At 43.6% G+C, this 24,065-nt stretch overlaps 1 protein-coding gene across 9 annotated transcripts in view; it reads right to left on the minus strand.

The window, feature by feature from the left end:
• The window catches only part of ADCY10 (adenylate cyclase 10), an 83,017-nt gene that overhangs the window by 50,965 nt on the left and 7,987 nt on the right, over window positions 1-24,065 (minus strand). For 7 of the 9 annotated variants that reach the window (XM_008521063.2, XM_008521065.2, XM_070591493.1 and 4 more), the window contains 11 exons: window positions 22,756-22,794; window positions 22,398-22,541; window positions 20,567-20,772; window positions 18,733-18,829; window positions 14,502-14,590; window positions 12,004-12,195; window positions 9,548-9,666; window positions 8,444-8,520; window positions 6,466-6,655; window positions 3,806-3,861; window positions 116-269 (listed from right to left, as the gene is read on the minus strand). In XM_008521063.2, coding sequence (XP_008519285.2) covers window positions 116-269; window positions 3,806-3,861; window positions 6,466-6,655; window positions 8,444-8,520; window positions 9,548-9,666; window positions 12,004-12,195; window positions 14,502-14,590; window positions 18,733-18,829; window positions 20,567-20,772; window positions 22,398-22,541; window positions 22,756-22,794 — 1,363 coding nt within the window. The remainder of the gene's footprint in view (window positions 1-115; window positions 270-3,805; window positions 3,862-6,465; window positions 6,656-8,443; window positions 8,521-9,547; window positions 9,667-12,003; window positions 12,196-14,501; window positions 14,591-18,732; window positions 18,830-20,566; window positions 20,773-22,397; window positions 22,542-22,755; window positions 22,795-24,065) is intronic. The other 2 variants (XM_008521064.2, XM_070591494.1) reach the window with 1 other exon arrangement.

Consider the following 24,065-nt stretch of genomic DNA (forward strand, 5'->3'; position numbering starts at 1 on the left):
ATTGTAGTTTACATATGACAAGTTATATAAAGGAAAGGAGCATTAAAATAAATAAAACTCTTCAGGAGTCAGGATTCTCTGGGTTCCCAGGAAATGGTTATTGCAAGACACTCACCTGTGATTCTCACCTTGGGCCAGGAACTCAATTTCTGTCAGTATCTGGCTTTTTCCACATCCCGATGACCCCTCGTACATTAGGACTCGGCTGCAGTTGCACATCAAAAATTCCTTCATAGTACACATGAAGATTTTGATCTCCTTATCACGTCCTGTGATTTTTATTTTTTAAAAAGGGAGCAAACCAAATCAACATAAAACAGTCTAGAGACAGAAAAAATGCACATAGTGACAGCACTTCAAAGAGTAACTTTGGCTTTGTTCATAGACTTTTTTGAGGTCCTGTGCACTTGAAAATTTTTTAAATTTTTCTCTAGAGCTTTCCAGCTAACAATGTGGTTTTATGGTTTTCTTTGATTCCCACAAGCTGTGAGGGCAAGTATTCTTATTATGCTCACTATAACATCCGTTTAATGTTAGTGTAGAAAACTGAAATTTGCTCAGATTGCACAACCAGGAATTAAACCAGGCCTATCTGACTCTTTTTTTTTTTGAGGAACATTAGCCCTGAGTTACATCCGTGCCCATCTTCCTCTACTTTATACGTGGGACGTCTACCACAGCAAGGCTTGCCAAGCAGTGCCATATCGGCACCCGGGATCCGAACCAGCGAACCCCGGGCCCCCGAGAAGCAGATAGTGCGCAATTAAATGCTGCGCCACCGGGCCGGCCCCCTATCTGACTCTTAACACTCATTTTCTTTTCCTTTTTTTCTATAACACCCTAGAAGTAATTAATCTATAGCTTATCACATCAGGAAATAAATTTATTAAAGTCAGGTTCCTATACTGAACAAATATTTTTATTTCCAATTCTGGGAAGGGAACTTGCTCTCTGTAAATGAGAAATTATGCTTATCTCAGGGCTCCTAGAAGCACTATCAGTGATAAGAAAATTCAATATGCCTTCAAAAATCATGTATAGATGACTTGTATCATAAGAACAACCAAAATTCTTCGTAAAAATAACAGAGTTTTTTCCTGATTATAAAACTCACACATGCTCACTGTCGAAAATATGGGAAACTTAGGGAAGGAAAAGAAGAAAATAAAAATCACCTTGGGTTACAACCCTGTCACTGTTATTTTTCTTATGTTTTTAAATATATGTAACAGGATGTCCTGCCTGAAATCTGAAACTCGGCCCACAGTCTTTGAAACCTGGGGAGACAGCAAGGAGCTGACAGAACTGTAATTTCAAAAGAGTGAGCCATTCCTGTCAAAGAGGTGGACACCCACTGGGGGTCGACTCTTCCATCTCTGCCGAATGGCACTGTGGAGGGCCCCTTGCGTTATCCGTAGATAGAGTGAAACGGACCCAGGTGTTATCTAACATCTATTCAAAACCAGGACCATTGCTCTAGGTTTAGAAGTTTTATACAAAGAAGCTGAGTGTTTACTTGGTAATGTAAATTTCTGGGTATGAGTTATTGAGAACTACTTTGCATACTATATTGCTCCTTTTGGATGAAACATTCCCTCTCTGAAAATGAATTTGACCTTCAATTTTATGAGATGTGTAGTGTTCTTTGTCCTGAGGCTCACATAGGAACTCAGAGGATGAGGCCCAGAAGGCTGCCTAGTGGAATCTTCTAGAGGTAAGACCTGGTGGATTGTCCTTTTAGCTGGATTTTAAAATGTGGTTAAGTCAACTGGACTTGAAGTACATGTACCTTGTTTCTATCTAAACAAGGCCCTAACACCTGGGACTGTTGTATTTTTGACCCTAAAAAACCACTCTTCGGTCATTATATTTTTGTTGTCATCTATGTTGTTAATTAGTATATACAATTTCATTTACCGCAATCTTGTAAAAGGGCATTTTCCATTCTCCTAACCCCTGACAGTCTGTTTTTGACTTTGGCTTTAAGGAAGGATACCGGGACTGATCTTTACCTCCCACTGGTGGAATCAGGCAAACAGGCAGCCAGCCCAGACTGAGAAGCGTACACTTATTGCACCAACGTGCTCTAGTGTGACCGTCATGTTGATCCTCAGTCTTGGAGAAAGGGAGTTAGCACTTCCGTTCACTGTCAATCACTACCACCACAGGCGTATCCTGGGATGGAAAGTAAGGCCTCGGAGGAGGGTGAGAGTGGGCCTTCCTTCTCCTCTCTAGCCTGCAGGAGTTTGGGGACCGGACTTAGAAGAAGCGACTTGCTTGCAGACTCTGAAAACCACTTGAGCTCAGTGGAAGTGGGCACGCTGCTGGCCCCACTGCTCCTTGAAGGTCTGGAACCGTCGCCTTCTTTGAGGCTCTGCTGACATCACGATTCTGTCCTAACATCCCCCAAAGTGTGGGACAGAGCATGCTCTTAATTGCCGTATCACAGTTATGACCAGGATTTCACTTATGATGATACTTTTAGGGATGTTCAGGTCTAACAGAAGGAACTTACAGTGTTGCTAGAAATGGCTGCCTTCAGAATCCACCGGCCCACCTCACGCGGGTCTCTTCCTTCAGACGGCACATCCCTACCTCATGTTGTGTCTACTTCCCTATCTAGTCTCGAGTTAGTTTTCTTACAACAGGGTCCCTATCACCAAGAATCCCCAAAACATCACTGCGAGATGGATCATACGCCTAAATGTAAATGGGAACACAAAGTTTCCAGAAGAGAATCTAGAAAAACGTCTTCATGACTTTTGGGTGAGGAAAGATTTCTTAAACAGTATACGGAAGCACTAACTACAAAAGGAAAGATCAATAAGTTGGATTACATTAAAACAAGAAATTCCCCTCATTAAGAACATCATCAATAGATCAAAAAGGCAAGCATAGAATGGGAAAAGTTACGCATGGTAAAAGCAAATGACGGTGGACCAGAATATGTAAATAATTCCAACAGTTATATAATAAAATACAGCCCAATTGAAAAATAAGCAGAAGATTTATAGAGACACTTTATAAAAGATGACGTCTAAATGGCCAATAAACATGACAAAGGAGCTCAGCCACATTCCCAAACACAAATGGAAACTGCAATGAGATACCACTATACAGCCAACGGAATTATGAAAATTATAAAGACTGATAAAACCAAATTGTTGGTAAGGACAAGGAGCAACTGGGACTCTCATAACACTGTTGGTCAAACCATAAATAAACACAACTATTTTGGAAAATTATTTGGCATTGTCTACCAAAATTGTACCCTTTGTCCCCCAAATTTTACTCTTATATATATACTCAGCAGAAATGTATACATGTGTTCACCAAAAGACTTGTATCAGAATCTTTATGGCAACACTATTCATAAGAACCAAAACTGGAAACAAATATTGTACAAGAACAAATGAATAAATTGTTGTATATTTGTAAGATGGAATACTACATAGCAATGAAAATGAATGAATTACAGTTGCACCCAACAACATGGATGAATTTCATAACATAATGTTGACTAAAAGAAGGCATACGTAATTATACAATGTATGACTTCATCTATATGAATTTTAAAAACAGGCCTAAGTAAACTGGGCTGTCAGAAGTCTCTGGGGAAGGGGAGAGGGATAAAGTATGTGAGGGTTCCTAGAGAACTGCTACTTTTCTATTTCTTGGCCTGGATGGTGAATCTATGTTCATTTTGTGATAATTCATTAAGCTGTATACTTATCATTGGTATACCTTTCTGCATGTTTTGTTGTAGTTCAATAAAAAAGTTTAAAAATCAAGGCCCACTACCTACCCAGCAAAAGGTAATCCTGATTTCTGTTGCCGCTGAGGTATGCCATACCAAACATGCTGAAGAAAAGAAGACGAGACGAGACGTTAGAGTTAAAACAGGAATATGCTGAGAACGAGAGTGACTAGTTCCTGGTTCCCAGGAAGCCTCCTTGTCAGTCTCTAACAAGAGTCTCTCTCCTGAGTCAAGGCTTGCAGGTGCCAAGAGGAGGAACGGAGGAGAGCAGTGGAGGAAAGGAGAGGGGGAAGGAAGAAGTTCTTACCTCGTGAGAGAGTCCAAACAACTTGTGTAGCAGCCTTTACATGGCCCCTGGTACACTGTTCAATCAATCCTTGTTGAGTCTGCCTTGGTAGAACTGGCCCCTTTCCAGGGAAAACAGACACCCAATATGGGACCCAGTGGACTTGGATATGGTACATTGGCTCACATCCAGGAAAGAGTCCACCAATTGCTCAGGTGTTTTACACGGATCATTTCCTTTATTCCTGACAAAAACCTTGTTAAGAAGGCACTATTATGATGTCCATTTTACAAATGAGGAAATTGAGGTACAGAGAGTTTAACTTACCCAAGAACCCATGGCTAGTGGTGACACAGGATAATGACAGAGTTAATATCTAAATCTAGGCCAGGATGCATACACTTGCCCAGTGTGCGGTGTTATCTCTTGAAGGAGCCTTTTTAGTCAAATGGATCATTCCCTTGTCTGTATCATCATACTACTTTGTTATGCCGCGTTTACAGCACATACCAAGGTCTCCCGTGTAATATACAACTAATTTTGTACATGTTGGTCTTCCCTATCAGACTGTGAACTTTCAGGGCAGGAACCAGGTTCTGTTTATGTTTGTATGTGCATTTCTACAGTCTCTTATTTTCAGAGATGGTATAGAAAAATCATGAAGTGGGCCTGCTTTAGAATCAGTCCTGAGTTTCGGTGGTAGATTGACTGCGTTAATGGCCCCACTTGTCCGCTCCTACTTGTATCTACGCCCTTCGCTACGTAACTTTGCAGTGCCTCTCACTCTGGGCTCAGCCTTGTGAACGCTTTGGCCAATCAGATGTTAGCAACCATGACACAGAGGCTTGAAAAAGGCTTCTACAGTGGCTTGCTCTCTCTTCCTCTTCTGATGTTGCCATGACAACATGCCTGGGCTAGCCTGATGAAGGATGAGACACAAAGAGCCAAACTGTCCCAGTTATGTCAGCCAGACTTCCCGCTTATCCCACCTGAGGTCGTCCCAGATCAGCCAACAATCTGCTGCACCCCAGGCATGTGAACAAGTCTAGGCAAGATCAGCCAAATCTAGCCAAGATCAATCGACCCCACTTATTTGTGACATAAATAAATGTTTGTTGCTGTATACCAGTGAGGTGTTGTGGCTGCCTATAATCCAGCATTATCGTGGCATTTTGAACCTGTCTCTATTGCCTACTAGATTTATGACCATGGACAAGTCATTTAACATCTCTGAGTCTCAGTTTTTAAATTTATAAAATGGAGATAATAGTTGTTTCTACCTGATATGGTTGATATTAAGAAGAAATTAAATATTTTGAGGTAGAGTACCTAATATTTAATAAGGGCTCACAAAAAATTATTATTCATTCATTTATTCAAACAGCACTTTATTGATGGTGTATGCACTCCAAGTACGGTGTTGAGCCCTGGGAATACAAACGTCAATAATAAAGACTCCTTGAACCAATTGTAGCCCTGATTCTGCTGTCTGACCATGTAAGACCTAGATTCTAGCTCGCTAATATAAAGAATAATACCTTCCTGCTTTCCATGCTATTCATTCATTTATTCATCATTACCTAGTGCCTGTTGTGTGCCAAGCACTGAAGATACAAGAATGAGCAAGAAATCGTCTCTATCCTCAAAGAGCTCACAATGTAGTAAGTGAAAAGCATATCAAGTCAGTAATTGTGATGAGTGTGGTGAGTACTCTAATAGAAGTGTGTGCTGTAGAGTTACAAGAGGAAGAAAGAGCTACATTGCCCGAGCCGAGACTGGGCAGTCCCAGAGCCAGCCTCATAAAGGAATAGATCCTCCAGCTGAATTTCAAAAATGGGCGATGGTTCTCCCACTTGACTGGGGATGGGCTGGGTGGTGGGGAGGAGAATCGACTTGGGCACCACAGAGGAGGGGACACAAGGGGAGATGAGCATTATCGTGAAAATGACTAGAAGCCACTGAAGGATTTTCAGCCTCAAAATGACACCCATACATCTAACTGGGCTTTTGGGGAATATATTTCACTTAAGACGTAGGGGAGGGGCAATATCTTATACTCTTTTATCCTTATCAATGCCTGGCACATGGTTGGTATGATCAGTAAATACTTAATATTTGGTCACTGGGTCCATCTGGGTCCACAAATGTACTGAAATGAGGGGATTGTCTGTTCCCCTTGCACAACTTCTGAAGAATAAGCCCAAGATTCTCAGAACTGAGGGAGAACGGGATCTTCCACCATGCTACAATATCAGTAAGATGGAGAAAAATGAAGGATTTTGAAATCTGGGTGTTGGTTTAGAGAAGGAATAGATTTCAATTTTGTAAATTGGCTTCGAATCTGAAATGGGTGACTGACTGCTAGCATAATTCTCCCGCTTCTTTACTAAAAGATACTGCAAAATCAATGCCCCACACTCACACTTTCTCATTAAGGCCCAAACACTGATAGACTGGTCCAGAATCTGCAACACCTTTCATGACTTTCTTTGGAAGCTCTTTGAAAAAGTAGGTTGGTAGGTTGCTGCCGTTGTAGGTGACAGAGTCGCAGGTCACGATTCCCGGGTAGTACATCATCATCCTGGCTGCTATGTTGACTTTTTGACCAATTACTATAACAGGAAGGAGAAAGGGAAAGAGCAGGGAGAAAAGAATCAATGAACTGAATATACTCTGAGACCTACCGTCCCCGGGTGGCATTTTTACCCTTTACTCCCTTTGCCTCTCAGGAATGACACAGAAGTCTTGCCTTCAATACCCATATTAGCCAATGGCTATTAAAAATGTGCAGGGAGGGGTCGGCCCCATGGCCGAGTGGTTAAGTTCGTGAGCTCTGCTTCGGCGGCCTATGGTTTCGCTGGTTCGGATCCTGGGCGTGGACATGGCACGGCTTGTCAGGGCACATTGAGGCGGCTTCCCACATGCCACAACTAGAAGGACCCACGACTAAAATATACAGCTGTGTACTGGGGGATTTGGGGGAGAAAAGCAGGGGGAAAAAATGTGCAGAGAGTAACTCAATTAGCCATCAGTAAAGTTTCTACCCAACCTGGGAAGCCATGGGGATAATCTGTGCAGAGATCAAAGCCCTTGTGTAAGGAGAGGGTTCTGTAAGTGAGATGGTCATAGACTTGAGGGCTCTCAGAGGAGGTGTCGTTGGTCTGCTGCTACAAGATGGACAAGCACAGTCTTGGCTCTGGGACCCAGACCTCCGAATGGGGCACAAAATTGCATCTGTATGTTCCTGTGCATGAAATTCTTCATTTCATTTCATTTTCAAAACGAATTGCCTTCATTTGGCCATTTCTTAAGAGTACGTAGATGGAGCTGGAAGGGGTGTGTGTAAGATTGATTTAAAGGGGTGTTTTACAGGGTAATACACTGTAGTGCACGGACTCTGAAGCCAAGCTATGTAGGCTTGAGCCCCAACTCTACCTCTAACTGCTATGTTACCAAATCACTTGGGCAAATTACTAACTCTTCCACGCCTCAGCTTCCTAGTCTGTGAAACAGGGATGATAATAGGACCTATCTCAGAGGGTAGTTTCAGAAGATTAATGAGTTAATACATGTACTTCTCTTTGAACAGTGCCTGGTTGCTAGTAAGCCCTGAATATTACCTTTATTTAGGTACTAAATGTTGCCCTCTAACATAAACATAAATACTTCTGAACAAGATATTCCTTTCTAAAAAACTGTTTATTGTGGGGAAATTTGAGCATGCAATAAAGCACAGTATCATGAATCTCCATAAACCCATCACCCAGTCCCAAAAGCCATGAACCCATGGCCAATCCTGCCGCATCTTCATTCCTATCCACGCTCCACCCCATATTACTTTGAGGAAAATCTCAGGCAATGTATCATTGCAGACATAACCACTTCAGCATTTTAGGTGTATTCAGTATTTTAGATGTATTATCTCTGAACATCTTAAACCCTAATAGGATTGAAGAGAGAAGTAATAGTAAGAGCAGTGAAATCCTGAAATAATACCTCCTTACTATCTTCTTTTGAGATTAGTATTATTCATCAGTAATGCCAATGTTCATAATTTTTAAGAAGCTATTCTTACCTATTCCAGAAATTAAGAGGAGTAGCTGTTTAATATTAGCAGGAAATTATTATAAAGGCACCTCATTCCACGAGCTCATAGTCTCTGCTGCTCCCCTCTAGTGACTACACATTTCCTATACTCATGCATAGCCCCAGAAATGCACACTTTGCAAGCGCTGAGCTGTCAATGGACAAAGCTACATGGCTTGGTTCCATCGAGAAGACTATAAACTTTCCGAGGGCAGGGACTATGTCTCCCTTATTTTTGTCCTTCCTCCGACAAAGCCCAGTGGCAAGGCACAGCGTTTGCTAAAGAAAAATGGAGATAAGTGAGCCCAGCACACCTGTGTACTCATGTCTCACAGAGTGTCCGACGATTCCACAAAAGACAATGCCGCTGGTCACGCCGATGGAAACAGTACTGGTGCCGGGGACAAAGCGAGTTGTGGGAAGAGAGATAAAGACAGTGAGCATAGAGAAAGTGAGAAGGGTGGGGACATGATGAGGAATAGGGTGGGGAGAGGTAGGAAAGGATTTTCAATAAACAAACTCCCCTCCTTTTGTACTTAGTTTAGGGCAATTGTACACGGCCTGGAGGTGTGAAGGGGGAACACAGAACTAAGTTCTTAGAAGTGGTAACTCAGTGTACTTTTCTGCTAGTTTTAATACTCATCTGAACCACTTTTCTGGAAGATAACTCTCATCACCCAAAATGGACTTTGAGTGTACAGTGACTATGGTTGTAAACAATTCAATTATCTTTGCTATTGCTAGAAAGAACGAAGCCATTCTTTTGAAAGGAAGTAACTAAGAGTTACCTCTGTGTGTAGCATCAAATCTCACTTTGCTAATACATGAGTATGGCAGCATATATTGATGCCAAGGGGCTGAGATGGTGGAAATATTTAGGACAAGGGGGTGATACCTGTTAGGGTCAACCAGAGTAGGGCCACAGGTCCAGGTCCTTGAGGTGCTCAAGAGAGGGAGCCTGAGGGCTTTGCGCTCTTGGTTGGCCAGGGCTGGGGATGGTAAACTTTACCTTCTTACCAGTTTTACTGTGAGAGGGGGGTCTTGAGGCCAGATCAATATATAAACTTCCAACCCAAGGACTCATTTTATCTCCCAGTTATTAAAAATCAACTCAGGTCTCCAACACGGAGTTGGGAGTCCCATCTCTACCAAGAAGTAATCTAGAAGTAGAGACAACTCTGTTAGAGTCTCTTGCTAACTGGGCACATTTTGACTTTTTAGGAATGCCCTTCCTCAGACTCGCCTTTATCATCTCTTGTCTTACTGCGTCAGGGCTGGGTTTGCACACTCCACTTGTACGTTACATGAATAATGAATGCAGGCAGAAGGGCACCAGTCAAGGACAGCTCTCTCTGTTGTCTCCCCATATCCTACAAAAGGGGCAGGGACCACCAGGTGGGATCAGGGTCAACACTCACTGGATTTTGTGGACCTGAGAGCAGAAGCTGAATATATCCATGGCACTTTCCAAGGCATGAGCGAATTCGTCAGGTGCCTTTTCCCCAGGGAAACCAAAGACACAGAGAAAGGAGCAGCCCTGTGAGGGAGAGAGTTGGCAAACACAGCTGGTAGATGGTGAGCTTTAAACTGGACCAGGCAGAAGGCCCAGTGGAGGGGGCACAGAAATATGCACTTTCTGAATCTGATTTCATCATGATTTCTCTCATACCTATTTTATTCGTAGTAAACTTCACATAACTTCTAGTGCATCACCAATGGTAGGTCTTGAGCCCAAGAAGGGCTTGCTTTTGCTCCAGAGATAATGGCTTGTACCGAGCTATTTGTGTGCACCCTCTCTACCTCCTGTCTACCCTCTCTTGTGTCCAAGACCGTGTAATGCAAGGTGCTAAGTGGAAGTCTAAGAAGCAGCCCAGAGCAGTGGGAAAGGCGCCAGCTCCGTTATCAGAAAGTCTGTGTTCTCAGGCCACTTCCCAAGTGTGGGAACATGGATCAGCCAGTTATACTCTATGAACTTCAGTTTATCAATCTGAAAATGGATGTAACATACACCTGCCAAAGTTGCTTTGGTTACTAAAAGGATTAATGTTATGTATATATATACACACACACACACACACACACACCATAGTATATGTACTTTGTAAACTTAATGTTGTATTATGTAAAGTTATATATAACATTGTATACATATATAATGTAAACAATGTTTTATACATACATATATATATACACTTTGTAAACAATAAGTTCTTTTCAAACGCTGTTATTATTCTTATGGGTAAAGGCTTAAGCTGGGAGTGGGTTTTCTTGGCATAAACTTAACTCTGCCAAAAAGAGATTAAACTCTAAAGCTAGGCATTTTTATTATCAGTCACTTAAAAAATGAACTCAGTCAGATGCTGTTGTCTGTAAGAAAAGAGCATAATAAATAAAAGGCAATGGGTTAAAAAATTTGAATATAGATATGTTATAACCTGATGAAATGCAAAAGAACAGTAAAATGCCTCAATTTCTTCAACCCTCTCCAAAAAGAATCTGACCAAGCGTCAGATCCTAACTGCCACTGGGCTCTGTCTTGACATCAGAGGGGAGCCCTGATTCTGGGTCTGTGGAGACGCTAGAGGATAAGCCCTCTTTGGGAGCACCAGTGGGTGTGCTTTGCCTGGAAATTTTGCTTAGTGGCTTGGCTAGGTGAGCATTTGACCCACTTCAGCAGCGAGAACCGTGGCTCTCACGTATTGAGCGGTGACTGTGAGCTGGGCATTGCGACAGGTGCTTTCCGTAATATATTTTTTAAAACTTTCAATGATCATTTGAGGCAAATACTATCCCCATTCAAATAATATCCATATTATGATTCATGAACACACCAAGGTTCAGAGAAGTTCAATGATTTGCTAAGGTCACACAGCTTGGAATTGCCAAAGCCATGTCTGCAAGTCACTAAAGACTGTTTCCTTAGATTCTATGCTCTTTCCTTATGATACTCATAAATGAACATGGAAGAAAGGACCAGAGCACACCGGGCTGGAAGCCACCGCTCCCTCAGAACTCTCATAGCACAGAGTTTATTTTTCTTGCACAGAATTAGTTCTTTCCGCCTGGTTGTGTGGCAGTGTGGGTGAGTTACGCATCTTTGCCACCCGCCCTTAGCTTTCAGCCTTCTGCAAAATGCTCAATAAATGCTTATTGAATTAGTGAATGAGAGAGTGGGGGGTAGTAATTAAGAGCTCTGCTTTTAAGAGACAAACCACCTGGGATGGGGAATCAGGTCTTGCTAGCACTTGTGTGGTAATTTATTAATCACATAGTTTTTCTCTAAACTGGTTACAAGCAGATTAAAAGAACCCAGGAGCTAGAGGTGACCCCTCCCACCCTCTACTCCCGATGAAACTGAAAGGGTACACTGGAGGTGTAGATGTGGCAGGTAGGGATTATTGGAAACAAGCTTCTGAGATGTGATGGTTACTAGACACCATATCTAAAATCTCCGGGAGATGCATCGTATGCTGGGCTGGAGGTATACGTATAGTGAGAGCTAGTCAAGCACAGCGGTTAAGAGCACAGACCAGGAGGCCAGACCACCTGGGTTTCTTAATCTTGCCTTGTCTCGGTATCCTCATCTCTACCTCAGCATCCTCATCCATAATATGAGGACAACAGCACCTACCTCTTAGTCATGAGGATGAAATGAATTAAAATATGTAAAATAAATAAAATATGTAAAGGGTAGAGAACAATGCCTGGCACATAGTAAGTGCCACATCCACCACATAAGCTATTATTATAATTACAAATAAGGAGTGATATTTCTAGGTTAAAAGTGTCTATTCCCTCCCTCTCACCCATGTCTGTAGGCATGAATGTCAGCCTTAAATTATTGGTAGGTTCCCAAGCCTTAGTTCATATTTACCTTGTCAAACATGAAGACTTTATTGATTTGGCCTCGGAAGACCCTCAGGACAGAATTGATGTGCACACAGGCGTCCTGAATGGCTGTGCCTATGACTTCTGCTTTTTCTCGGTCCTTAAACAATAGGTTTACAAACATAATTGTCACTGGGCGAAGCTCAGACAAATAACCGGGAAGCTGTTTGTCAACAATCTGCAAAGGAGAGAGCTTTCCTCAGCAGGCGTCCTTGGCAGTGAATCCTCTCTCACTGCCACCCCACCCCCTCCCGAAAGTATCACTGGGAGAGAGCCAGGCTTTTGAGATTCTCTGGGGAAGCTGAAGTCGGAACGTGTGAGGTACAACATGGCAGAGGCAGCCCCAAGTCGAGCAGATGGAAATGGAATGCGCTATCAAAATCTCTTCCAATGGAAATTTACGTACTTGCTAATTTTTGGCTAGCAACCACTCTCCTGCCCCAACTGCTAGCTCCCTCATGCCAATATGAACCATCACAATAAGAGAAAGAACCACTGTTCCTTTTGGCTCTCTTACGATTTAGGGATAAGAATAGCATGCAATGTAATTTAAGCATATATTTTCATAACCTGGAAACTTCCAGAATATTTCCACATTCTATCCCACTTTATCTTCAAATGAAATGAAATCAGATTACCCCCATGTTACTGACTAGATAACTGAGGCATGGAGAAATAATGCAAGTTCCCCACAGTTATGCAGGGAGCCAGCAGCAAACTAGAACCCGAATCTCCAGGCTCCTTGTCCGACATTCTGTCTGTCAGCCGTCCCTGCCTCTCTGGGTGGTATATTTCGTTCAGCTCCCTCTTCTCTCCAAGCCTGCCCACAGCAGGCACAGGGAGAGGAAAGGAGAGTGTTCCCAAGTTATCCCCGCCTATCATCATCCTGAATTTGGTTAAACTAAGTGCATAGCAAACCAATAGGGGGAAAAATCACTGCATTTTTTTTCTCCCCCAAATAGCACAGAAGCGTCAGATTCTCCGCTAACAATATGAAACATATCTTCTGGATGAAAGAGGAAATTGTGTGTAAGGAATCCTGCAGCCATGCTTCCTAACTGGCAAAGACAGTCCTGGTCTCATGTAATTTTATTCTTTTCATAAAAGATTATTTAATAATTTCTAACTAACCACTATAGTGATTTTCTTTGATTTTTCAAACAAATCTATTAAATAAGTAATTAACATTAAATAAATAAAAATATTAATTATTAAATAGTAGATCTGTCAAACAAATTAAACAATTAAAAATTATTCTATTAGACTGTGTGTTCTGGGTTTTGGCTTGGAAAATGCAACCACGGTATCTCTCTGCATCTCTCTTCTTTGGGTGCAGGGGCAGGCCTTGATAAAGTCGTGAAAGGTTTGTCTTTTTGACTCCTTTCAGCCCCCTTAGCTGTGCTTCTTCACTCACTGTTCATTATTCCCACCCACCAGTGTCCTAGTGACTCGTGGAGTCTCTCTTGCATCTCATTCCTGCAGACTTTGCTCTCAGCTGGCTGCAGCTGAAGAAGCAAAACGTGTTCTATCTCTAGAAGGGAGGGAGGGAAGAAGGGCGCAGCTTTCTTGAGCTTCCAAACTGTGGAAGAGTTTGACAACGCAGGCACGAGAGGTGGTGTTTTTCAGTTGGGCTGAAGGTGGAGGGGTGCATTCTGATACGTCTTCAACCCACACCGTGAAAGCAGCTGTCCACTGCTCAGGCTTGTGCTACAAAGATTTCCTCCAGGACACAACTGCATTTTGATGAGATTAAGAATTAAAACAGGCATATATTAGGAGGGTGTATAGCCTGTGCAAAAAATGTAAGGTTCAGATAGAATCCTATCTACGTTTCCTACTTTACCACCTCAGGAAAGTTCTGGCATCTTTCTGGGTCTCAGTTTTCTCGTATATAAAATGAGGATAAAAATATCTACCGAGGACTGTGAAGAATAAGCACATGAAAGAGTAGAGTGTCTGGCATGTGGTGAGTGCTGAGAAATAGTTACAATTCATACAGATTAATACATTTGAGAGAGCCCAGATCTAAGCAAATGAAAAGAGAAAACTTTAGGGGTTGGAGGCAGTTCTGAGAGCTCGAGTTTTCTGCATTGTTGACTTTCCAAGCTTAAGATCCTCTGCAGGTGATTTAGAGAATCAGAGTTCCAGTGCTCATCCGCTTGATATCTTTCCGCTACGTGGCATGTAAGAAGGGGAACCATATGTTCTATGCTTGGGACAGTTCCAGTTTGCCCAGCTGTATAAGACAACACAGTCCTAGTTTACGCCTGTTGTCACAGTGTAATTATGAATAATGCCCCCTTTAGCTCTTCAAAGTATTTTGTTTTGAACAATACATTTTACAGTTACCTACACACGAAGAACATCAGCCCTGTGTCTTTTTATTTCAATGAAACATTTTACTAGCTACTGGTTTTCTTGATCTTTCCAGCTGTCCGAGATCCCTCACACCCCAAATGCCAATAAATAAAATTGCAAAAATACCTGCTTAAATATGCTCTCCATCACATACTTTTGTAGGGACAACTCCAGTTCGGGATCTGACTCCAGCGTGCATGCAAGCCTCAGGAGGTCTAGGAGGGCAGAAGGAGGGGCAGCCTCAGAAAGGCTTGGCTCTGCAGTGCCAGAGAGTGCAGCCTCCCAGTCCCCATGCCCTTGGGCAGTGGTCTTCATAGTTCAGTCAAAGGACTCTGGGACACCTAGTAGCCGAATAGGGCCAAGGGAAATCCAATGAGAAGTTCTTAGAGATTGCTGGTTTTCCAAAATTCTGTTGCATGTAGCTCAAAACCCTGTTCTAACTGTTGTCACACTTTGGAACTTGGGGAAGTTTTCACCTCCAGACTCGAGCCAAAACTATTGTCACAGGTGATGGGAATGGACAGATGAGGGGATGGCAGTAGAGGACAATGGTGACAGAATGAAGGGGATGATAGAGTTGAAAGAGCAGCAGGAGTAAGATTCAGGAGACTGGCTTCTGATCCCAGGTATGATACTGTTACCACCCGAGGGAGGTTGTCTGCCTGCCGCAAGACATGCCAATAGTCGAGGGGTAGGTAGTAGGAGAGAAAGGGTTTTATTACAGCTTGCTAGCCAGCGGGAAGATGGCTGACTAATGTCCAAAAGAACCGTCTTACAGAACAAAGACTACAGGCCAAGCTATATAGGGGGCTGGTCTCCAGGTGGAGCAGACATCTGGTCATCAGGTGGGACAGACATCTTGTCTTAGTTCCTGATAATTTTTTGTTTTGCTAGATATGCAGAGGCTGGAGAAATGCCCTATACCCTGATTTAGTTTAAAGATAATAAGAATCAGAGGTCATTCAAAGTTATAATATGGTCTCTTTTCTACAATATGGCTTCCCTTATGTCAACCTTGTGCTGAGCCAGTATTAATACCACCTCACTGTGTGACCCTGGACAAGTCACCTCACTTCCTGATTGTCTCTTATTCCCTCATCTGGGAAGAAAGCAGTGGGATCTCCTTATCTCTATGGCTCCCTTCACTATAGTTGTTGAGAGCTCCACACTCTGGAATAACTGATAGGAGGTGGTAGAAATAAACTTGAAGAAATCAAAAATAAGGGAGAAAGAAATGATGATAGGTTTTCAACAGGGAATAATGATAATGTGAAAAAAAAATGAGATGAAAAATAAAAATAGAGTCTGAAAGGGATATAAATTAAGAAGCAAATTTAATTTTAAAGTGTTTATTGGGTATATTCGAAACACCATGCTAGGCACTATGTGGGAATTAAAAGGAATAAGGAAACTTGGGCTTTTTCCTGGAGGCAGTTACTGATTAAACATTCAAATATAATGCGTAAGGAAAAATTAAATAGAAAAAAATAGTTAGGCCAAATGGGCTAATAGATCATAAAGACCAGAGAGATTCAGAGGAAGCAGTGGTCAGTATGAGCTGGTTTAATCAGAAAGGAGTTCACAGGAGAACCAGAAATTTAACTGCATCTTGCATTGACTTAGGGCATTTTGCTAGAAGGATTGAGGAGGGCATGCCCAGCAGGTGGAACCGCGGAGGTGAAAGTCAAGAATGAGCACAGTAGGTTAAAGACCTGGGGAAGACGCTAGCCTGGCTGGAATCTCATGTGAGTATTGGAGACTAAGAAGAAATGACACTGAGCAGACTGTGGAGAGAGGAAAGGAGCTCAGAAAGAGTGGGAGTTGTAAAGGCCAGACCATTACTGTGGCAATGGTTATGGAGATGGATGTGAGCCAGTTGTAGAAGAAAGAATTTGACTGGTCTTTCTTCCTGGTACCGTGGGAGGTAACTTCTAAACCTTCGAATTTTCCAAGTAATTGGATTGTCTTTGTTATTCACGGTTGGCCCTTTGGACCACACCTGAATTTATGCTAATGAGAAGACTCAGGATAGGGGCTGGTCATGCTGGAAAGACCAACCACGAGATGAGAGGGTTGGGGCTTTGAGCCAGGTGATAAGAGCCTGACCTCCCGCTCTGAGGAGGGGAAGGGGGCAGGAGATTGAGTTCCATCTCATGGCCAATGATTCAATTCAATCATGCCTCCTTGATAAAACCCCAATAAAAACTCTGGACACCCAAATCTTGGGTGAGCTCCCCTGGTTGGCAGCCGTACATGGATGTGCAGGGACGGAGATGTGTCCTGAGGACACAGAAGCTTCCTGTTTGGGGCGCTCCCAGACCTCACCCTATTTCTCTCTGTGGCTTGTCCTGATTTGTATCCTTCACAGTAAAACTATAATCATAATCACAGCACTTTCCTGAGTTCTGTGAGTCATCATTGAGAATTATTAACCCTGAGCGCAGTGTGGGAACACTTGGGTTTTAGCCAGTTTGTCAGAAGTAAAGGTGGCCTGGTGATCCCAGAGCTGGCGGCTAGCGTCTGAAGAGAGGGGAGTTTGTGGAGGACTCAACCTATGATATCCATGTCAGCTTCAGGTGCTTAGTGCTAGAATTACGTTACGGTATTACGGTGCCCCAAATAAGGACTGAGGAAGCCCTTAATCGAAGGTACCATTAAGATCTAGGAGATGGGATGGCATAGCGCACAAGGAGTGTCATTAGACTTTCTCCAACTCTGGAGCTTTTGGGTTCCCAGCCTTTCCCAGTCAATTTTCCTACAGTTTCTCCCTGGGCCCCTCTCCCAGCCCATTACCTATTGCAGCTTTGTAAAAGTACAAACTTCCATTTGTCATGGTCAAGATATCCACACCTATACAGAAATGATGAGACAGAAGAATCATTCAAAGATGTTTCTGAAGTTTCTAGTTTGGATGAGGAAGCAGTTTTTAGGAAACTCTAAGTGAGAAGTAGCTTAGAGTTTAAACATTGTTGAAATAAATTTCTAGGCCCAAGATGAAATAAATCTCTGCTCTCTGCCAGGGTGCCATGTCAGCAAACTGAAACTTGGATAACTTTCCTGTCCCTATGAATGCTCCACTTGACCAGAAATGCAGAATATCCAGTCAGCCAATCACCACACGCCAAGCCAGCTCTGGGCCTTCTCACACCAAACAAGATTGACTGCGGCCCCAGCCAACCAGATATTTCCCATTTGTCTCTTCCTTGTTCTTTATCCTGCATCCTATAAAAGCTTCTTCTCTTCTGCCCCATTTTGTAGCTCTCCAAAAGAAGACTGTCCACTTCATGAAATGTTAAATATAGTTTGTTTGTATCACCTAAAACGTCTTCTTTAATCATTTTTTAACAACATGTTCATGTTGGAGTGCATGTTTGACATCCAGCAAAGATAGCCCATAGCCAGTTTTTTTATGAGCCTAGAATTCAGGACAAAAGTCAGGGCTGAAATCTGGCAGTTAGGGCTGGGACTTGGGTGAGGCAAGCCACACGCAAAACCTTGAGAGTAGTGGCTCCTTACACTTCTTGCCCTAGGCTCCTGCTTTCCTCACCCTGGTCCCAGCCCTGTGGGAGTCATAAGGAAGTATGGATAAATGGTTCTCCCAGAGGTGAGTAGGGAAGACTAGAGGGTCAAGGAGAGGTCTCTGGAATCACCAACATTCAAGAAATGGGAAGGAAATGAAGCCAAGGGCACTGACAAATGGATGGCTTGAGGGGTCAAAGCAAAACTAGGAAGGAATTTTCTTGAACCCAAGGAAAGAGGAGAAGGTAGTGTTCAGAAAAAGGGAGTAATCTAAGGCTCCACCTAGGATGAGGCCTGAGGAGAGGTCACCTGGTTCGGCAAGCTGATGGCCATTAGTGGCCTTGGCATAAACAGTCTCAGTAGACAGGAGGAGAGGTGGATAGAAGCTAGATGTCAGAGGCTCTAGACTGAAGAGTAGGTGAGCACATGCTCCCTCAGGCACAAGCAATCAGTGTTTATTGGGTGAATAAACAAATGAGAGGATAGAAGAAGAGGCACAGACATACAAACTACTCTTCTGAGAAGTTTGGTGGTGAAGGTTAGGAGAGGAAAGTAGGGTTCACAGAAGGTTCATTTTTTCTTTCATCAGGGGGGAGTCTTGTAAATGTTTGGGAGATGAGGGAAAGGAGCCACTGCCAAGGGAGAGGTAGAGGCCCCGAGGAGGGTTGTACTGAGCATTGCTGTCGTGGGGAATGAGAGGGAGTTCTTCTTGGTGTGTGCTAAGGACCGGGAGCTGCATTGAGGCGGCCGGCCACTTGTAATGGAACCCTTGGCCTTGGTATACGACTCTACCGACTGCTGGTAGAGGCAAAGGCCCTTGTCCATGGAGGGTACTTACTTTTGTGGTCACCAGAAGGATAATAATCCAGGAAAGTCATACACTTTGTGAAAAACTCATCAAAGTTAAAAGCAGGGGGTGGTTTTAAGAAATTCACCTAAATTTTAAAAAAGAGAGAGAAGTTTTTGGTTATTCTGAGGGTTGTCTGGTCCTCCGAATGTAATTTCTCAGCAGCAACGGCAGGCGGTATGCTTTTGAAGGCCCAGGACACGATCGTCAGAGACTGGCATACTTCAGCAATGAAGGTCTTTAATTTGGATGTGGTTACATTAAACATTTCTCCAATTAGTTGTCAAGATCTCAGCCTTCATACATACACAGAGCGCCATTCCAGGGGGCTAGCCTGTATACTTTTCCACTCTTAGAACTTTCTTCTTTTTTGTTTCATTCATAACATTTTAATTCAAATAAAACCTGGCTAACCTGTAAACCATTTCTTTCTTATAAGCGTGAAAGCACAAAGGGGGCTGATGCCTCAGAGGGTACCAGGAACATCGCCAGTAATAAGATTCCTATTAAGATCATGAGCCCCATGATGTGACACACAAAGAATGGCACAACTTCGTTTCTGTGGTATTCTTGCCCCGCAAAATGGATAACAGTCCAATAATGAGAAAATATCAGGTAAAACCAAATGGAGGGACATTCAACAAAATAACTGATCAATACTCTTCTTGAGTGTCAAGGTCATAAAAGAGAAGGGGAAAACTGAAGAACTGTTGTCACAGATGGCAGGAGACTAAGGAAAAATAACAACAAAACGCAGTGCGAGAGCACGGATAGAATCCTGGAGCACCCCACTGAGGACTTTACTGGGAAAACTGGTGAAATCCCAATAAGGCCCTTAATTAGTGGAGGATAGTCCTGTGCCAATGTTAATTTTCTGATTTTGACTATTGCACACTGGTTGTGAAAGATGTTAACATTTGGGGAAGCTGGATAAGGGATATATGAAAACTCTGTATTACTTTTGAACTTTTCTGTGAATCTAAAATTAATTAAAAATTAAAACAATTTTTAAAGGCATAAGGAATGATTGGAGAAGCTGGGAAACAGGGCATTGTTGTCAGCCAGCTAGGTCACACAGCCTGGATGCATACTACCGGAAAAGTGAGTGTGAGGGTCGTACTGGAGGGGTATAAGGGTTGTAGACTGAGGTACGGTGTAGGAGTGCCTCTCATCTTTGCCATTGTCTGCGTGGACTCTCCATCTTGTCTTTCCATTTGCCGTGTAGTCCCATTCCTGGTTCAGCTAGCGGCATAGCTCTCCTCCCCTATACCCACTCTCAGAGCACAGTTTCTCTAATTGGCCATATTCCAAGGACAGTTCTGCTTATGGTCAGTCTTCACCGTAACCAGTGTCTCCTACTGGGCAAGGCCACAGGAAAAGTCTCTCTTCCCTCACTCGCCTTTGCTGCCCCGGCGTGCCTCCAATCCTCATGCTCAGTCATGCCTCGCCCTGAGTTAGGAGGGTGTTGAGCAGTGAAAGAGAAGGCCAATGGCAGCCCTGGAAACTATAAACCTCTGCTCCTGGAGAATAGCCAGGAGACCCTTTCTATTTTTTAAGCAAGGACGCCAGCCCCCTAAAAGGCCTCAACACCCAAATTTCACATCCTTAGTTATCACAGAGAAGCCTAAACATTTTCTCTTGAGCTAGCCAGCCTTAGCCCCTCCCAGAGGAGGCGTCTGGACGACAGCCTCGTGGGTCTAACCCAGACTGACCCCACCTGAGCATCCCGTCCCGGAGCTTCCCGGAACCTGCCTTCCCCGTGGCCTTCCTGACGGGGCCCTGGCACAGACGACAGAACTCTCTGCAGCAGCAGCATCTCACCTACCTTAACTGCTCTCCGGTCTGGAATCCTCTCAATTTCAATCATGCTCCGGTCACAGAGCTGCCAGCAGTTTGGTGACAGAATGACGTCGTTCATCTGTGCCATGTTCTGTGCAAGGCGCACATCGTCCACTGCCTGGCCCATCACCAGAAAGTAGTTGCGTGTTTCGTCTCCAAAGACCAACATGGTGATGTGACCGGCAGACAGGCCTGGCAAGGAGGCAAGCAATGTGTGCACAGGAAGCTCTGAGTTGCCCCCCAGCAGCAGGGATTCTTGGAAAAATCAGACTGTACTATCTCAAAGCAAAATCTCCTGTCTGGAATTTTACATAAGAATCAGAGAATGCCTCCTCCAGGCCTGCGCCTTCCAAAACTCCTCTTCTCCCAAAGCTAGAAAGTTGGCTACTAGTTTTCGCCTTTTTTGTGACATTTATCTCCCTAGTTGGCCCTGTTAGTCCTCAAAGTTATTTTATCTTTTCTTCAATTTGTTTATACCTAAGGGCAACAGAGAACAACAAGAACAACTTCAATAACTTCTATTTGGGGAGGATTTCCGTTTTATCAGAGACTGAGGCTTGAACTGAAAAGAAACCCTGGAGGTCGAATTTCAGGCAACACCCAAAGGAGAAGCAGCGGTGGGGGGGGAAGAGGAGTAGGCGCTCTGACAGTCCTGACAATGCGGCCTCTGCTTTCTTTCACGCTGCGAGCGGAAGGGTTTGGTACCCGAGCCACAGAAGACAGAATGTTGTAAAATGTGACATGTACACAAAACGTATGTATAAAAGAACCATAGATGATACACGCTTCTTTTAAACGACTGATTTAACACAATCAAAATTGCTTTTTTATCTGCTGCGCTGATTTCCCGATAGAGTTCTTTCTCCCTCTGAAGCGCGCTGGTGCTTAGACTCATTAGAGAAAAGGTCCTGGCACCCCTCTCTGACAACCAGTCAAGATGCACATGAAACGTTTGGGTCCCCATCATTCTCCGTAACATCAGACTCTCTAGGTGTTACCTTGGAACAAATATTCAGTATTACAACAACTTTGATTCGTTCAACAGAAGATTTAACTTACTTGGAAATTTTGAATAACCTAAAGAAAGCTGAGAAACAGTTAATTGGATAATTCTGACACTTCAGAATTCTAAGTTTACAAAGCTGAGCAGGGCAGAAGCTGACACCAACTGTACCTCGCCGTTTACGCCTGTCGGCGTCTCAGTCCTCGCCTCTGAAATGGACACCGCGATGCCTGCAGCTCAGGACCGTGGGGAAGCGAAAATGACGTAATGCGTGTAACGTCTGCAACACAGTGTGGGAATATACGTGACTGTTATTACGTGTCTGAACTTGAGAAGCCCTCGGTTAAGCTGGAGCTGTGTTGCAGGCTGTCCGTTAAGCTTTTCTCGCACACGGGTCTTATGAAGTGGGGGGTGACCAGTCGGACGACGTTGCTGAATCTATGTAATCACAAGCTACTTTCTGTTGTACCTAATGATACACGTTGTTGACAGCAGCAAGACCTAATAATAACAACAGTAGTAGTACTAATAAAGACTATTTTGTGGAGTGGTTACTATGTGCCGGGTACTATACTAACTACCTAAATTTACTTTTTGTAAAAGCCTATGAGGTAGATAGTAGGATTAACCCGAATTCTCTTAACTGGTAAGTGAGGGAGCCAAAGTTCGCCTTCTGGCTAACCTCATTCCAAAGTTGAAGACACGATGGTGGGGCTGAGCCGCTCCGTCCCACTGTGTTCTCTGGGAGAGAGGCCTCAGGAGCCAGGACCCACGCTCACACTGCTGCAGCATCTCTTCTTTCTCAAAAGCTTACCTATCTTGACCCGGACATCCAGGCCTTCTTCAGACTCCTGGGTCTCAAACAATCCATGGATCTCCAGGCTACATTTAATCACCACCGTGATAATGTCTTTCAGGTACTTTCGCTCCACCTTCCACAGGGCCAGCAGCGCGTCGCCTTGAAGAGACAGATACACTGGGGTGGGGGCTGGGGCTCTTGACCTGCCCTGGGGATCAGTCTATGTTGTATGAAATCTGTACAGAAAGTTACTCTTCAAACATTCCTCAGCCCAGCCTCCTGGCCATTGCTCTCCCTGAGATGCCCCCTTGATCAGAGCACAAGCACCTCCGCAAGCCTTTGTTACCCCTCCCGTCTCAGGAAGCCCCCATACCTGCAAATTTTATGATGTCTCCTCCAAAAATCAACACTTCTGAAAAAAAGAGAAAATAAGTTAAATCAAACTCTGATTTCTTAAAGCTAACAAGAATTCATTCTTCACCAGTGGAATAGAAATTAGGTTAAGCGAACAGCAATTCAGGGAAGGGACTTATACTGTGGATGTCACCCCAGACAAGTCACTGCAACCCAGCTGAGTCTGCTTCCGCTACTGTCGAGTGAGTACGTGGAACTAGATCACATATGTGCTCCGTTTCTGTGAACGGGAAAAGGTAGGAAAGAAGGAGATGGGGTTTCTGATAGGCCTGAGGACAGCTGCCTTTCTCCCACGATAATGGAATGCTTTTTGCTGATCGATGTATCTTATGAGCTGGGCCGTGAGTGAGCCTGGGTAAGTGGGTGAGTGACAGGGCTCCCTAAGAACTGAGAATCAGAGAACTGGGAAACCACAACTATGGTCAACCTGGGTTGTTTATTACCAACTTGCATTTTGTTTATGTAGGCTTTATGACATAAGTGGACATTTTTTTCTCTTATTTATGCATCATCACAAATTTGTTGAGCATTGTTGTACTGAATGCAATGCAAAAAGGAATTAGACACAGTTTCTGCTGTTAAGGAATGTTGAATTTTGTCTAGTGGGTGATATTAAGATATTACGAGGGAACTTGGAGCCTGAGAACAAGTTGGCCCTAAAGTTTACCTCAGAGTAAGCCCTTTTCTTCACGAATAGTTCAAATTAATAATGCAAACAAGATATTAGGCAGAAGTTGGAAAGGAGACCAAACTGTTCAGTCAGCTCTAAGTGCTTCAGAATCCATCATCAGGAGACAAATGCCTGCTGGTCAGAAACCACCCATCTCTGGGGCTGGCCCAGTGGTGCAGCGGTTAAGTGCGTATGTTCTGTGTCAGCAGCCCGGGGTTCACCAGTTTGGATCCCTGGTGCGGACGTGGCACCACTCAGCAAGCCATGCTGTGGTAGGCGTCCCACATATAAAGTAGAGGAAGATGGGCATGGATGTTAGCTCAGGGCCAGTCTTCCTCAGCAAAAAGAGGAGGATTGGCGGCAGTTGTTAGCTCAGGGCTAATCTTCCTCAAAAAAAGAAAACAAACATCTCTTCAGACAGCCTTCTCTTGAATACTATGTCCTGGTTGTCGTGATGCTAGCTCTTTTGAGTTATTGAATATGCCTAAAAGCATGACTGCTACAGTTCTCTTAAAAGCAGTTTCTACTTCAGTCTCTCAACTAGTGCAAAAGATTCTTTCCTTCGAACAGTCTGTATTAGTGATAACAATTACATTGCT

This window comes from Equus przewalskii, chromosome 23, assembly GCF_037783145.1.
Source record: "Equus przewalskii isolate Varuska chromosome 23, EquPr2, whole genome shotgun sequence".
Lineage (NCBI taxonomy): Eukaryota > Metazoa > Chordata > Mammalia > Perissodactyla > Equidae > Equus > Equus przewalskii.